General features: G+C 40.4%; 1 protein-coding gene across 2 annotated transcripts in view; it reads right to left on the bottom strand.

Annotated features, from left to right (window-relative positions):
• Window positions 1–18,510, bottom strand: part of LOC308079388 (copine-8) — a gene marked incomplete at its 5' end in the record, with an annotated part of 106,171 nt that overhangs the window by 38,013 nt on the left and 49,648 nt on the right. For both annotated transcript variants that reach the window (XM_080420847.1, XM_080420848.1), the window contains 3 exons: window positions 2,642–2,705; window positions 14,152–14,228; window positions 15,442–15,481. In XM_080420847.1, the coding sequence (XP_080276973.1) occupies window positions 2,642–2,705; window positions 14,152–14,228; window positions 15,442–15,481 (181 nt within the window). The remainder of the gene's footprint in view (window positions 1–2,641; window positions 2,706–14,151; window positions 14,229–15,441; window positions 15,482–18,510) is intronic.

Genomic DNA, 18,510 nt, shown 5'->3' with positions numbered 1-18,510 from the left:
CTCTGTGTGATACAAGTTTTTTTTTTTGCATTTGCTTTATGTTCAAAAAAGACAAAAACACTATTAACCCACTTATACCAGGAAAGAATCTGTGTCTGGACTTTAGCTATAGAGCAACATAAGTTTTTCAGAAAACTCTTACGAGAGTAGGAACAGTGGTTTAGAACAGTGGTTTTAAAAAAATAGCAGATATACAAGCTCACAGCGGGATCTGCTATTTTTGAGAAAAGAAAATTTAAATCTTGAAAAGTGTTCGAAACATTCTGAATGATTTTTTTAAACACAATTCTTCTCTTCTGGGGGTCTCCCTGGCACAAAACATTTTCAGATGGGGGGGGTCCGTGGCCAAATATATATACATCAATTTGGGCGTCCTTGACACAAACAGTTTGAGAACTACTGATTTAGAAGGCATTTGCAGGTCTTAATGGGTTTTAATGTCATGGTTTGTCTGCACACCTGGCCGACTCTCCAGCACTGATGCTGAGAAAAATAATGTCAATGACATTCTGAGTGTTTTAACCCATTCAATCCGGGAACGCGTCATCTCTGTATTTTTTTAGATTTCTTTGGCTATTCAAAAATAGCAGATATACAAGCTTGTAGCGCGGCACCGAGTGCCGCGCTACGAGCTTGTAGATCTGCTATTTTTTTTTAAATCGTGGAAAATCTGACCCGAGGCAAAGATTTGAGTGAAACATGTTGGCTTTAAAAATATATATATATGTTCAAAGATTTGCAATTAATGATCCCAAAGTTTCGTTAGAGCGCCCCACCTGGGCCCAACGTATAAAAATAAAATTGGGTCAAAAACGGTCCGGACCGTTTTTGGCACCCGTTGTGTTAAAATCCGTAAAGCATCCGCTAATCCATTCATCCACCCATCTATCTATTAACCACATGAACCCTATTCTGGGGCAAATGTTTGTCGAGAATAGCAGATCTACAAGCTTGCGACACAGCAATTATCGCCAAAGATATTTGAGTAAATGTACTTAGTTACTTTACACCACTGAGTGCAAGCCAGATGTTTGTTAGTGTCGGCGGCGTACCCACCTGCTCTGCTGTGCTACGTAACCTTACAGTATCAGTCCAGTGACTTCGACCAGTTTCACTTTCAAAACCTTTGCATCATGCATGTCACACAAACAGAATGCGGCTCAAAACACCAATGGTTTTGATCATGTGGATTGTGGAAGTTAAATGGTGGATTTGTGGATAGGACTCTATATGAAAAAACGTGTTATATCAACAAAAAACGCATCGCATTCTGTTTGTGTGACATGCATGACACAAAGGTTTTGAAAGTTAAACTGGCCAAAGTCACTGGCCACCTACTGTATGTACAGGTTTATGCGTAGGGCATCTGAGTCAGTAAATGACATCATCGCTGTCATAACAGTTCTCCTCTCGACTGTGGAACCATTGGCGCACATGTTTGTATGTCAGAAACTGAACTTTGGGCTATATGCATTTTATTTAAATTTTTTTCTTCTCCTTTTTCTGTTATTTTATTGTGTTGTTTTTTTTATTGTGATATGGATCTTCCTGGGCCTGAAATGAAGATTGAATTGAATTGAATATAGAGTCCTGGAGGACCCCGGTTCAACTAAATATATAGGGTTAAGTGGTTATTTAATCCATCCATGGACCCATCTATCTATTAATTAATCTATGCACCCAACTAAGGAGGCAGTTAACACCTCACATCGTCCCCAGAAGAGAAGAGAGGAGAGAGAGAGGAGAGAGGAGAGAGAATCAGAGACACATATTTCCCACAGATTACAATCACCCAAGGAGAGTTCGAAAACATGACTAATGACAAAAAACTCCCATATCTACTGGGTGAAGTACCAACCATGTGCAAACACAGCAGCAAGATTTGTGAGCTGTTGTGACAGGAGAGGATGTCTAATGGACTACAAGCACCTTAAGGACTACAAATCATTGTGTGTATCCCTGCACTGTTTACACCGAATGACCTCGGTACATAGACATACTGTTCATATAAACAGAGCAACTAACTTTAACCCATTAAGACCGGGAGCACATCTGTGTGTCATTTTAAGATTTCTTTGGCTATTCAAAAATAGCAGATATACAAGCTCAAATATATAGGGTTTAAGTGGTGCTACGAGCTTGTAGACCTGCAAAAAAAAGAATTAAATTGTGAAAATGTTGTGCAAATCTTTGAATGTATATATATAATTTTTTTACTTAAAACTTTGCTTCTGGGGGTCGCTGGAACAAAATATTTTGAGATGGGGTTGGTCCGTGGCCAAAAACATTTTGGGGGTCCCTGACATGAAAAAGTTTGAGAACCACTGATATATATAGCAACATACGTTTAAAAAAAACTGTTTTTTTGTAGAACCCCCAGATGCAAAGATTTCAGTTACAAATGTTCGCTTTAAAGAATATATATTCAAAGATTTGCACACATTTTCAAGATCAATAAATAAATTGCAGCTACTTGTCGTAAAGATTTTATACCAAAATAATGCAAAACAAAATACTGCCGTCAACGGTTTCAAAAGTTTATACCAAGCTAACCTCTCCTATAATTATGGATGTATAACTATTTCTGACAGAAATTTAAAAAATGTTATAGTTCAAATGTAAATGCATGTTTATAACTCACTCTGCAGTTACTCAGTTCTTCAGCTTTCACAACGATGTTCCCACATTTCTTCCCTGGAATCCCCCTGTAGAGAGGCACAAACACACACACACACACACACACATACAGTACACACACACACACACACACACACACACAACAAATACAAAACATGTCAAAAGAAATTTGGCGATGATCGGTCCATCAGTTTGCACTCGGTGCCATGCTATGAGCTTGTATATCTGCAAGCCCAGGGGTCCTTGGTGGGGGGAGTACCAGGGGGCGTCCATGGCAGGCTGCGCAAGTGCAAATCTTTGAATATATGTTACAGGGAAATTGGAGAACCAGGGAAATTGGAGAAGGCGCACTCGTTTTTTTTCCACCCACCCAGGCAATTATGTAGAACCAACACTAGAGGGAGCCACGAATGCAAGCCACGAGGCTTCCCAACCACAGTGCACTAACATATATGGCCCCGACCCCCCACCCACACACACACACACACACACACACACACACACACACACACACACACACACACACACACACACACACACACACACACACACACACACACACACACACACACACACACACACACACACACACACACACACACACACACACACACACACACACACACACACACACACACACGCTTTCAATTTGGTTTATTGAAAGCATGACTGTTAAGATACTTTTATTGTGTTCTGGCTTTTAACATTTGTTTTAGTTTATCCCTGACACGCACACGCACACACACACACACGGATAGTGATCCATGAAAAGATCTATTCTGTCCCTATCGGTTTACAACTCGGACGGCGCTGATTCGACTAGCAGAGCATCGGCCGGTCGGCGCAGGCACTCGCGCCTGGAGGCGCCTAAAACGAGCGCTCCGTTTTCAATTTCCCTGGTTCTCCAATTTCCCTGTGACATATATATTTATTTATTTTTAAAGTGAAAATGTTTTACTCAAATCTTAGCTTCTGAGAGGTCCCTGGAATACAATATTTTGGGATGGGGGTCCGCGGCCTAATACATATGATTTTGGGGGTCCTTGACATGAAAAGGTTCGAGAACCATAGCTCTAAACTCTCTGGCCTCTATTTCTGGACAGACACACTGGTCATGAGTCATAATGTGGCATGTGTGTCATTGCACATGTGAAGTAACCGTTTCCGAAGGCGCAGCGGTCCTGACAGGAAAGGTGAGGTAGGGGCGTAGAACTGGCAATTTTGGCGTCTGTCTGGCATGGACCAGGTCAACTGTACATAATTGTTGCTGTCGGCAGTGTTGCAAAGTAACACTCAAGTACTCAAGTACTGTACTTTTTTAAAAAATAGGTATTTTTACTTTACTGGAGTAGTTCCAATTGTCTATACTTTTAATTCTACTCCACTACATCTCAGAGGCAAATATTGTACTTTCACTCCACAAAAATTATTTGAAAACTTTAGTTACTAGTTTACTCAAGTACATTTTGAATACCAGACTTTAACTTTACTTACATTGCAGTATTGATACTTTTACTTTTAGTATGCGATTACTTTTTCCACCACTGATTAATGCCCTACTTGATCGTACTACTGCGTCACACGAAAGCATCAAAAGAACAAGCTCGAAATGTGGCGCGAAGCAAGGCATTTTGAGCTTGTAGATCAGCTACTTTTGCTGCGTTTGAATTTGAATCCTGAAAAGTAACAGTTTTGGACATATAAGGTTTCCACCCGGCAAGAGACGATAGTGAAAGAAAGCTGCACTCATGTTCTGTGCCATTTCTCGTCACTTCAGTTGGGTCAGAGGTCAAAGCTCCTGTTTATGGGAGTGGGTCGGGGACCAATGTTTGTGGGCGTATATATATTTTTCTCTATATATTTTTTTAATACATATTAGGCCTGTCCCCGACTAAGGATTTGTATAGTCAAATCTGATTGGCGACTAATTGCCAATAGTCGACTGGCAGTCGACTTTTTTTTTTTTTTTTTTTTTTTGCATGATTCGACCGAGATTGGCATCGAATCAGTCTGATTCGATGCCAATCTCTCAGTCAAATCATGCAAAAAATATGTTATGCAATAGAGGAACATTCCATTTGGGCTGTAGGGGTGCTTAGTGTCTGATTTAATATGTACTATTGGTTTCTCCCAATAAATCATGATGTATATCCTATTTTTGGCAAACTATTAGTTCATTAATATAAAAAACTAGGCCAATCTCTGTCGAATATATATATATATTTTTTTTAACGTTTTGTTTATTAGTTTTTGTTTTTTTTGCATACTCACAAGTAATACAGTAATTACTGAAGCAAATAAACAGAGTATCTCCAAAGGGTCAAAATAATTAAGTTACAGGATAGACAAATCTCAAGTATGAAAAAAGATAAATTGAATAGGATATAAACAGCAAAACAAGACAACAACAAAACCAACATACATAAAGGAAAACAACAACAGACAACAAAACAAATACAAATACACAACTTAAAATCTCCAATAACACGTATATATAAAAGAAAAAGTCCATGGTCTATAAACGTAAACACAGGTATGTTCATTGAAAGCAATTGTACATGTCAGTGAGGTGTCAAGCAGGTATACACCAAGGGTTTATCACACAACAGATTGGCTACTGCCATATATACAGGTTACAGACTCAATCAGGTTCCGTTGGGGGTTCAAGTGCAAGATTATCAACGTGCGATAGAAAAGGTTGCCATGCCTTATAGAATTTTGAGATAGAGCCACGCAATGTCTACTTAATTTTTTCTAATTTTAAGAAATACAGTATATCACAAATCCAGCGGGAATGGGAGGGTGGGTATGTTTTCTTCCAGTGGGTCAAAATACCAGTTGAATAATTTAATTAAAAAACATATATTTTTTTATAATTCGACTAAGAGACACGCAGTCGACTCGGACCCCCCGCGACTAATTAGTCGACTATTCGACTAGTCGAGGTCAGGCCTAATACATATATCAGGGCTCGAAATTAACTTTTTACTTGGTAGCACCGGTGCTACCACTTAAAAAATGTAGAAGCACCAGAAAAAATGTAGGAGCACCCACCAAAATTTAAGGAGCACCTAAAACTGTTTTCTTTAACCAAAAACAGCCGATCTACAAGCACACAATGGCACGTTTTCATCTTGTAGATCTGCATCTGCAAACTTTTGCTCCAGAATAGGGTCGCCACCTGGACATGTACTATCTATGATCACTCACACACACACACACACACGCGCACACTCAGAATGTGTTGTTAGAGGCAGTACAGAATAATGTGACTGCAGATGCCGTCATCGACGAGGTCCCCTCTCTGAGAAATCCACTCAGGCAGTCATTTAGACGCCATAGAATTGGGGTCGAGGACCTTGGCGCGAAGGTAATTCAAGCCCCGACGAGGGGCGCTTGGCAGGGAAATGGCTTTTCAGATGACAGGCTTATCATAAAGAAATACATCCCAGAAATATGCTTTGTGTTGAGGTTTGTTTATAGCAGGGGTCTTCAACAGAGGGTCTGGGACCCCTAGGGGTCCTTACTTACTACAGGAGGGCTGCCAAATCTTTGTGTGAAAGGATTTTTTTTACTTTAACGAATTGAACCCTAGCGTCCATATCCTGGTGAGACCATTTGCCGCAAATAGCAGATCTACAAGATCACAACAACTTGTAGAGCTAGAGAGCTTGTATTTTTTATTATTGTCACCGTTAGATTAAAACGTTGAAATCAAAATGCCCGGTTTTCCACACAGCGGAACAGGTGTAGACAAGCGGTAAGGCTCAGGGCCATTGTATTCGATTCCGTACCAGTAATTGCTTTAGAAGCAGAGAATGCTGCTCTCAGTTAAGCAGCAATCTGTTTCTTTCTCGTGTTCGCCATCTCTCGCTCCCACTCTCTTCATTTACCTCTATCTCCTTCTTCCTCTCTCTGTCCATCTCTCACTCACTTCACTCAACTCAGTCAGTACGTCTATAACAATAGGTAAAATAAAAACAATACTAGTGTTAATGTGCACACACACACACAGACACACACACACCCCAAGATGTTGTCGCTATGACAACTCTATCAGGCAGGGCACCCTGCTCGGGTACAGTATAGATGAATCCATATCTCTGTTCTATTTCTGAGTCACATCCTTTCCATTATGCTGGCTGATTTATGAAAAGTATAATCAGTGGTGAAAAGTAACTAAGGGATTTATTTTTACTTTACTGGAGTATTTCCAATTTTCTGTACTTTGACTTCTACTCCACTACATCTCAGAGGCAAATATTATACTTTTACTCCTCTACAATTATTTGAAAACTTTAGTTACTTAGACTACTACTTACGTAGATTTTACAAAACATACATTAACCACCATCAGCCCTATATACTACAAGCTCACAATGCGTCGCGATGCGACACAGAGCGTGTAGATGTGCCATTTTCAAAATATTTTTATTGTCACCGTTAGATTAAAACTTTGAAATCAAAATGCCAAATAAAAAATGTCCAATGTCCAGTGGAGCAGGTGTAAACAAGCGGTAAGGCTCAGGGCCAATGTATTAGATTCCGTACCAGTAATTGCTTTACAAGCAGAGAATGCTGCTCTCAGTTAAGCAGCAATCTGTTTATTTCTCTTGTTCGTCATCTCTTGCTCCCTCTCTTCCTCTCTTCATCGACCCATCTCCCTCTTCCTCTCGCTCTCCCTCTTCCTCTCTCTCTCTGTCTGTGTGTCTCTCACTCACTTTGTATCTCAACTCAGTCAGTATGTCCATAACAATAGGTAAAATTTAAAAAAGATACATTTTGATACCAATATTATTGTCACCGTTAGATTAAAACTTTGAAGTCAAAATGCCCGGTTTTCCATACAGCGGAGCAGGTGTGGACTTACTTTTGTACTTTTCCTCAAGTACATTTTGAATTCCGGACTTTTACTTGTAACAGAGTATTTCTACATTGCAGTATTTCTACATTGCATTATTACTATTGCTACTTTTACTTAAGTAAAAAATATGAGTACCTGAGAGCCGACACCGACAGACGGCTACTATGGGGCTAAAAATAGACTATGCAGTGACGTCTTTTTCAACAACAAGCCCGATGCTATCCGACGGTCGAAACAACTTTCCTACAACTTGCGACCCGACGGTACCCACCGCCCATTCAACAGTAGATTTTCGGCAACTGTAACTTTAGAAATGTGCAGATATACCCTGTATACACTTACAGTATACTGTATGTTGGTTTGCTTACTGTTGAGTGAGAAAACAATATGGCACATTAAGCTAATCATCTGGGGACCCCCCAAAATAATTTGGCCCACAGTTTGGGAACCACTGGCCAAATGCTTATCAACAGACGCTTTCCAACACTTTGTCGGTGCGGTGGAGAGCTACCCGTGGATCTGCTTTTTTCAGAGCACGACACAAAACTCAACCTACAGTATAGTATAAATCAGCCGAAGGTTCAACGCTCTTCAGAACATCTCATTTTCTCTCTCTCCCTCACACACATCATCTCTGTCTGTCTGTCTCTCTCTCTCTCTCTCTTTGAGGCTATGCTGTGAATCCCCTAATCAAGACGCATGGATTTGCAATCAGTGTCTGGAGAGACATGAGTAATTAAGTCAGCACCACCTCTACCTACCCCCCCCCCCCCACACGCACACACATTATTACCCTTGTGTAGAAAGTCTATACTGCTTGAAATGATTATCATCAGTTACTTGAACCATGGAGACGAGGGATTCCGCCAGACCGATTTTTGTCTCGTCGCACCACAGAGAGAAAATTGTCCAGCGCTGAGGATAAACGTCCGAAAAACATATAGATGCCATTCCTCCCAAGAGCATACAAGCTTTACCAGAAGTAATAGAAACCTTTTTTATTGTGTTATCTTAAGAGCGGTCCTCTTGAATTCTACGAAACATCATCATTCATAACATTATGCAATGATATTTTCGAATCAAACTTTAACTAGCCCACAATGGCATAAGGTCACTGGTTGTGTTTTCTATATTTCTGTTGTCGGGCAGAAACCAGCTATGTCCACAAATATAAAAAAAACAATACTGCATCATCAAAGTTGGTATGGTGACTTTATACATTGTCAGATAATTGAATGTGTCCTTAAATTATCACCACTTTGCTCAAGTGGAGTTAGGAGGTTTTTGACCATTAATGTGCAGATTTTTTTGGCTTGTTAGTCTAATGATGGACAAAACAACTATCTCTACAAGTTGGAGTTACTGTAGGTGGTTTGACAGACAGTTTGTTCCAATGGAGTTAGGAGGTTTAGACAGAAGCGCTTTTTAATACTTCTCATTGGTTCAATATTTATAAAAGCCACACACAAGCGTAAAGGGTGTTTAATAGCACAGATTTATAAAAAATAAATCAAGTTGAAAAATGGAGACGATATGTGACACCACCTCATCACACATCGAGTACACCCTCACCCTCCTTTTATAATGTGTTTTCTTTGCTTAATGTTTTGTGTAAAGCACATTGAATTGCCTTGTTGTGCTGTACAAATACATTTGCCTTTCCTTGCCTCGCCTCACAGGAGAGCGTGCACCGAGGCTTGACAATCATTATCATTATGAACATGCAAGATATGAACCGCGTCGCAAAATGTAACGATATACAGTAGATAGACAATACCTCCACTCGCCCTGCATGTTAGCCTACAGGTGAAGGCGGTCAATCACAATCATTCCCTCACACTTCGAGTGTTTAATAGCTTGTTTCAATTTCAGCTCATTCTTTCCCTGTGAGTTACGTAGAACAAGGACTTTTCAGGCCGTGACCCCCAAAATAATCGTATTTGAACTGCGGACCCCCGGACCTGACAAACACTTGGAATTGTAGGAGTTGAGGCATTACATTTTAGTTTGACTCGGTCCCACATATAAATATTACTAACGTACTACAACTACAAGCCACGTTTTCACAACAGTGGCAGAATTTTTCCAGCAAAATAATTTGCTTACAAGCACACAACTTGCTGGAATGGCAATGGGAAAAGCCGTTTTCATATGCCCTCTTTGGCAGCAAAAGTTCTGGTATTGCCTGATGAGCGACCATTTTCATTTGTTATTTTCTAACTTTATAGCAATTTATACTCGCGCGAGAGGTTGACCGTGAGCACGTGAGATTGTAGAACAGAGGATAAGCAAGTTGTTTTCTCATAATTTTTTTCTCTCTCTCAATCATTCATTATCACGGGGACGCGGGGGTTAACAGATGGAGTGGAGTTGGCAGATCTGTTCTAGCATAAAATCTCAAGACATATCTTGAATTAAGGTTGTGCCTGTGTCAAAATATTCCTATCGACCATCGGCAGCAAAAAAATCGCAGAAAAGCAAATTAATTCAGAATCACTGACAGAAGAGAAAGGGACACACACACGTTGATTGAAAGTGTAATTAGCACTCATTAAGGTCTTCTCTGTCACAGGTGTGAGTCTGACGAGATCACACACACACACACACACACACACACACACACACACACACACACACACACACACACACACACACACACAGTATAACTAGGGTCTAACACCTGTTGTGTTATTGTGTTCTTGTGTTCTTGTGTTGTCAAGTTGTACCGTGAGTCATAGTCAATGACATAAACATGTCAGTTATGGGGTGACTGTGCATTGTGTTGCTCAGTGGTTCTCAAATCATGAGGGGGACCCCCATAATTTTTTTGGGGGGGGACCCAGATGACAGTGATAATTTAAGGACTTTTAAGACCTTTTTTTTAAAACAAAGAAAAAAAAGAAAAAAAAATTTACATCACAAAAGTAATCAACAAACTACCGTATACAAAAACATATTAAAATAATATAAGAAAGAGGCAAAAAAAATTAAAACACCTTGCAGCAATGTTCAAAAACAATCTACAAGCTCACAATGGGTCCTGATGCAACGTGCTGTGAACTTATAGATCTGCTATTTTGGCCTTTATTTCATTTATTTATTTTTAAGCCAATCTGCAAGGTTTTGGTGCTCGGGCGGCGCAGTGATAAAGTGCCTGCCCACCACCACGGAATCTAAAGGGCTCAAATCCACCGTTAGTGTGTCCGGCTTTGTTGAGCGTCCATGCCAGGGGTCTTCAACAGGGGTCCGGGACCCCTAGGAGGTCCTCAGAGATAGTACAGGGAGTCCGGCAAATCTTTGTGTGATTTTTACATTAACTACTTCAACCCAGCATCCCTATTCTGAGGAGAACTTTAGCCCAAAATAGCAGATCTAAAAGCTCACAAACGCCTCATGCACTTGTAGATCTATATTTTTATACAACTAGATTCTGCCCAAGTCCCGGAAAAGACAGACTGTGATTGGCCAGTAGTCCCTTTGATAGGCAGTTTACCTTCCCGAAGATGGCACCCGCAGATACAGACGCCCCAGAGTCAGAGGAGGCGTCGACCTTTATATGTCTAAGACTGAGATGAGCTGTTCATCAGCGTTGGCCATTTTGTTCCAAGTCAATCACTGCTTGATTTGCTCTTCTGTTGGACATTGACAAGCAACATTAAGGCGCTGGAAAAAAATTATAGTGCCTGAGAGTGAGCTCTCAAGAACAGTGGTTCTCAAAGCGGGGCCCCGGGGACCCCCAGGGGTCCTTGGTGGGGTTCCAGGGGGTCCCCAGCTAAATTTGTCAATACAGCATCGCAATCATTTTAACCACTTTATCCATTCATACTGTACGTTGGCTATTCAAAAATAGTAGATCTACAAGCTCACAGCGTGTCACTTAGTGCCACGTTGCGCATCTGCTTTTTTTTTTTTTTACACAAATCTTCTCTTGGGGGGTCCCCTGGCACAAAACATTTACAGGTGGGGGTTCGCGGCCAAATACATGTATATGTGGGGGTCCTTGACATGAAAACGTTATCACTTTCCCTGCTCTAAAAGACACCCTGACCCTCCAACACATGATCTAGTGTTCCTGTTCTGACGTGTTGTGAGCAGGTAGATAAACAGGAGGGGGCAGTGTTGCCAGATTTTGCTAGAGAAATGAGCAACCAGGTCTATGAAAACAAGCCCAACAATAGCAGATCTACAAGCTCACAACGCTTCGCATCACAACGTGTTTTGAGCCTGTAGATCAGCTTTTTTTTATGAAAAAAAATTAGCATTTTGAATATTATTTGAAACATTTTAACAACACAAATCTGGTACGAGGGTCCCTGGCGCAAAATACTTTTAATTTTCATCTAAAAACATTTTAGATGAAAATGTTTGAGAACCAATAGTTTAAACAAAATTAGGAAACAAGCCCAAAAAAGCAACTACAGTACACTTTAAAAACAAGCCCTAAAGACCGCAACCACCAATATTTACAAGCGACTTTATAGAAAAACAAGCCCAAAGTCACTTATAATAAGCAGACATGGCAACACTGGCAGGGGGGCCTATAAGTGAGACACCGGAGTTTAAAAAGTGTCTAAAGCCCAATTTATTCTTTACATTCTTACAGTACATAACGAACTCCCCACTGGGGTTAGAACTGCAGACCGACATTCCCAATCTTCTGCCGTAGTCTGAAGACTCACCTCTTCAGACTCAACCTTAGCCCGTAGCACTTGCCGTAGGATGTACTGTACAAGCTCACAATGCAATGTATATAGGGCTGAAGTGGTTACTGTAGGTTTTGCCTCTGAGATGTAGTGGAGTAGAAGTAAAGGTACTGAAAATCGGAAATACTCCAGTAAAGTAAATATACCTCAAAATTGTATTGTAGAACAGTACTTGAGTAAATGTACTTAGTTACTTTACACCACTGGGTTAATGCAGACATGTTCACCACAACAAGCGATCATGGACCCACATTTGAATTGACGCGACAGGTTTTATTACATTCACTGGATAGAAAGCCACCTATCTCTCTGGCTTTGAAGTTAATTAAAGTTGCCTCTGGAACAGATTAGGGTTGTTTAAAGTCATCATTGTATTCTATATAAATCCCCAGTTAAGTTTCACTTTCATTTTGACCGGCTTTTGAAATAAATGAAAACCTTGGCTTTGAAAGCGTGGCTGATAAAAAGAGACAAGCAAACTAGGCAGAAGGCAGAAAAAACATTTCCAGAAAGGAACTGGATTACTTTTCTTATGCAGATCACTTTCCTTTATGTCGATTACGTTACTGTACTTTACAGTGTACTACTTTATTCTTTATTCTTCATTAGGATCCTCATTATCTTCCACAAAGTGGTCGCTAGTCTTCCTGGGGTCCACTCAAAATGAATACAATAAAAACAAACAATGGTTAAAATCGTGCTAAAAATGTAACTATAAACAAAAAAGGCAAAACAGACTAAATTAGTTATCAGTATTCAGACAAAAAAAATTTCATCACTTCCAATTTCCCTTGTTGAATCTGTATTCTGACTGAGTTGTCCATCCAAATTGGATAAAATTGGTATCCTGACTTGAAAATCCTGACTTTTTTTTGTTTAATAAAGCGCTGGAGAGACATGGAGACTTATTATTAAACAAACATTCTATAGCAATGAGTACTATCAGAATATAGAGCTATTTAACACTTATTTTAACCAAAGAAAATCACTTTACCTTTAATGGGTTCAAAAACATTCCTTTATGTCTCAGCTGAACGGTATGTTCTATATTATGTTACTTATTGAATTGCTGCACCTTGTGCACAGATCTGCATTGGCTTCTATTTTGAACCTCATGTACATACAGTACCTGTTATGCTGCTTTTTTTTGCACATCGTTGCTGTCGGGCAGAAACCTCTTATCTCCATATTTTAAACCCTAGTTTTTTGCCCTACAAGATCGTACTACTGTGTCACACTAAAGTATCAAAAATAGCAGATCTCCAAGCTCAAAATGTGTTGCTATTTTTGAATTTGAATCCTGAACTTAAGTTTTCAAATAATCGTAAAAAGTGCCCCGGAGATGTAGTGGAGTGGAAGTATCAAATATAAAAAACAGACTTATTCAAGTAAAGTAAAAGCACCTCAAAATTATACGCAATTACAGTACTTGAGTAAATGTACTTAGTTACTTTACACCACTGATACAGTATATGATGTCATGCCATGGTTAACATACTGTAACATATAACCACTAGAATTATGAAGTGTACAGTGTACACATCCTCAACATGCGTGTGCGTGTGCGTGTGCGTGTGTGTGTGTGTGTGTGTGTGTGTGTACGTGTGAGTGTGCATATGAAATGCAGGACTCTGCTGATTATTATACATCAAATGATCAATGTCAGCTCTTACAACTACGGCGAAATAAACCAAAAATAGCAGATCTACAAGCACACAATGTGCCACGACATCAACGTAGAATGGAGTATAACGTCTCTGTCGGGTGGAAACCTCATATGTCCAAAACTGTAAATTTTCAGGATTCAAATTCAAAAGCATCAAAAGTAGCAGATCTACAAGCTCGATCTCGAAACGCGTCGCTTCGCGTTTCGAGCTTGTAGATCTGCTACTTTTGAGGAGATAGGAGGTTTCGGCCCGACAGCAAGGATAAATCAGATGGACTCACCCCATAGGCTTGTCCAAACGGCTGCCTAGCGAGCCCACCACCTCCCCGAGAGTACAGTGTGCCTGGCCCAGGAAGTCCTGCAGGGGGCGACAGAGAGAAGAAAACACACCCAATGTAGCCCATTTATTACTTAACCCATGGGTTCCCAAACTTTTCAGCCCGCGACCCCAAAATAAGGCGCCCATTGACTCGCGACCCCACCTAAACCTGGAGGTAATTTATGCACATAAACTTGCACGTTCGGTGCGCATTTGAAATGTATTAAACTGGTAAAATGTACTATTTGTAATCATTTTAGGTTGTATTTCATCCATTCTGGGTCGCGACCCCGACTTTGGGAACCCCTGACTTAACCCATTGAAACCGGGAACGCATCTAGTGTAACCACTTTAACCATTATCTTATTTATTTTTTATCGTTTTTTTTTTTTTTTAAAGCAAATTTTTAACTAAAATTTTTGCTTCTGGGGTCCCTGGAACAACATATTTTGAGATGGGGGTACACGGCCAAATACATATCATTTTGGTGGTCCTTGACATGAAAAGGTTTGAGAACCACTGATATATAGCAACATAAGTTTTTTCAAAAAACTGTTAGGATTTAGAAGACCTTTGTAGAATCCCCAGAAGCAAAGATTTGAGTGAGAAGTTTTCGCTTTAAAAAAATTATATATAAATATAAATATAAATATAAATATATTCAAAGATTTTACACACATTTTCATGATTTAAAAAAATAAATAGCAGATCTACAAGCTCGTAGCACGGCATTCGGTGCAGCGCTATGAGCTTGTATATCTGCTAGCTGTCTTAATGGTTTAAAGCAGTGGTTCCCAAACTGGGGATCCCCAGATTATTTTGAGGGGGGGGATTGGAAGATTATGCTCCAGCCAGAGCATTGAGGTCTGCCAACCAGCTGCTCTTGACTGTTCCCACAGCTAGGCTAAGAAGCAGGGGAGATCGTGCCTTTGCTGTTGCAGCCCCTACGCTCTGGAATAGCCTGCCCTTAACCATCAGAGGTGGCCAGTCCATTGAGGCGTTCAAGTCTCTCCTCAAGACTCATTTATTTTCGTTGGCCTTTGGATTACACCTGACTTCATGGTACATATTTTTATATATATATATTTTGTTTTATTATACTATGAGGATGCACATGCATAAGGTTTTGTTGATGCTTTGATTTTACTGTGTTCAGCACTTTGGTCAATCTCGATTGTTTTAAATGTACTCTATAAACAAAGCTTGATTTGACTTGAACAAAATAATAATAATTTGTCAAATTGGTACTCACATGTTTGGACAGGTTGGCACTCTTGGAGTCAACATCATACCTGGAAGACATGAAGGAAACGGAACACATCAGGGATTATACTTCATTTATACCCCAACAACACACTCTGAGAGAGAGAAGGAGAACGCCTGAGCCACATGTCGACGCTCCTCCAGTGTGGGGATGATTCTCTGGCAACACGAGGGAGGCAATCACACGGCCAGTTCACTCAGCCATCGTCGGAGGAACTGTTTGACAGCTCAGGTCATTTCACCCGCCACTAAAATTGGATTGCTCTTTTCTGGGCAATACTTTTGTGGCGATTTATTCTGCAAGAACACTTTGGCGAATAGGCCCGTAACAATTCGGTGTGTGACAGTGGGTGTAATTGAACACACACACACACACACACACACACACACACACACACACACACACACACACACACACACACACACACACACACACACACACACACACACACACACACACACACACACACACACACACACACACACACACACACACACACACACACACACACACACACATCCTCAGTTTGAGGGCAATCTTAAATAAAGGAAGACAACTTCACTTAATTCATTCAAACCGGGAAAGCATCTGTCATTTTAGATTTTAGCTATATATGAGTGTGTATGTGACAATTTTTCCAAAATAGCAGATATACAAGCTCATAACATGTCACTTTGTGCCGCGCTATGAGCTTGTAGATCTGCTATTTTTTAACTCAAATCTTTGCTTCTGGGGGTAAAATCTTTGCTTCTGGGGGGTCCCATGAACAAAATATTTTGACATGGTAGGGGTCCGCGGCCAAATACATATCATTTTGGGGGTTCTTGACATGAGCACCACTGATATTTTTCAGAAACCTGTTAGGATTTATAAGACATTTTTAGAAATCGGCCTCAGGTCTTAAAGGGTTAAATAAAAGTAAGACAACTTCACTTCATCCAAAGCAAAGCTCTGGAGCAAACCAATATAACATCGCTGTCGGGCAAAAAAAACTCATATCTCCGTGGTGCAACTTTTTGTGTTTTGTTGCAAATAAATGCCCTACTTCGTCACACTGCAGTATCACACAAAACTGGTCATAAATAATGTGTCGTGACGCGTTGTGAGCTTGTAGATTGGCTATTTTTGACAAGTTTTGGAAGTGAAAGTATTTAAGTGTGTCCATGGGTTTTATAAACATTTATCCATGTGAATAATGGATAAATTCAGGGTGCTATCGCGTCTGGGTCCAATTCTCAATAATGACCTGCTCCCCATTGAGTATCCCTTGCGTAGCTGCAATAACTGAGTTCTGTCAGTCAGGCAAGAAACTAGACTCCAAAAGTCCAAATATGATTTTGTATGTATTTCCGTCTACACCAAACCTCTTCACAGAAAATAGCCGATCTACCACCTCACCAAACCAATTGTTCATTCATGTGGTTAAAAAACCTGCCTACTTTGAGCCATCACAGACTAGACAGAGACACATATCTGTTACTTGGTCTTAGACACCATGAAAGATATGCGTGCATGCACACGCACACACACAGAAAAACATGCGTGCATGCACACGGACACATACACACAGAGAAACATGCGTGCATGCACCCGCACACATACTGTACACATCAACACCGAGAAACATGCGTGCATGCGCACAAACACACTCGCACACATACACACAGAGAAACATGCGCGCATGCACGCACACACGTGCACACACACACACACACAGACGGACGGACACAGAGAAACATGCGTGCATGCACATACACACAGACACATACACAGAGAAACATGGGTGCATGCACATACGCACACGGACACAAACACACAGAGAAACATGCGTGCATGCACACGGACACATACATAGAAAACGTGCGTGCATGCACATACACACTGATACATACACAGAGAAACATGGGTGCATGCACATACACGCACACATACACAGAGAGACATACGTGCATGCTGCACACAACCCCACATAGCCCCTATGCATGCTTGCAGACATGTGAACATGGACTCAGGCACAGACAAAAATACTCAGACACACATACACACACACTAGACATTTTCAAATGCGTAAAGCATGACAAAAACATTATATACGAGTGGAAGTGGGAAGGAAGGTCTCTCTCCCTCTCTCTCAGATAGCACAGCTTTTTTTTTTTACCACTAAAAAGGTAATAAAAAATAAGTATATACCAATGCCAGTTCTTTGTTGTTATGTTTTGTTTGTTTGTTGCCAGACCAAGGACCAATAAGCGTTTGACTTTATTGTGTTTTATCCTTGACGTTTTTCTTGTGAAAAGCACGTGTGCCATGTGTTTTTCTTTTAAACATAACGTCTAATAGAATCCTCTCTCTCTCTCCATAACGTCTAATAGAATCCTCTCTCTCTCTCTCTCCATAATGTCTAATGTAATCCTCTCTCTAGCTCCCTCTCTCTCTTCAGAGAAGAGGATGAAACACACACACAGCAGTCACACTGAGCAATTGTCAAAGTGATGGAGGCACATTGAAGATATTGCCCACACACACACACACACACACGCTCCAGGTCTCCCAATGCTATTTATAGTCCATCAAGCATTCCTGGGCTGTCAGACACTTACACACGTGACGTGTGACACATTAATCAAACGGCATAGTATGTCGCTGAAGAATGCAATTGTCACATACACACACACACAGCTTTGGCAACCATGCATTTTGTGCACACACATATCACCCCTACACAACGTAAAAAAAAATAAGAAGAAGGAGAAACAATAATCATGCACCTTATGTATATTGGAGTGTTGGGCTGTCACGATTATAAAAGGTAAATGGTGCATTTATATAGCGCCTTTTATCCAAGGCGAAAACTAAATAAAAACTAAACAAAAACTAAACTATGATGACTAAATACATTTACAATTTACGTAAATTTTCTCTGGGCGAAGCACATGGATACCAGGTGTGTTTACAAATGGCCGGATGAGCGATAATAATGGATCTACATTTTCTGTGGCCAGTTGAAAAGGTAAGAAAAGCGTGCATTTTTGGCTATAGATGGTATATTCACATGCT

Source organism: Gymnoscopelus braueri (assembly GCF_963280865.1).
Source record: "Gymnoscopelus braueri genome assembly, chromosome: 23".
Taxonomy (NCBI): Eukaryota; Metazoa; Chordata; class Actinopteri; order Myctophiformes; family Myctophidae; genus Gymnoscopelus; species Gymnoscopelus braueri.
This window is presented reverse-complemented; position numbering and strand designations above follow the sequence as displayed.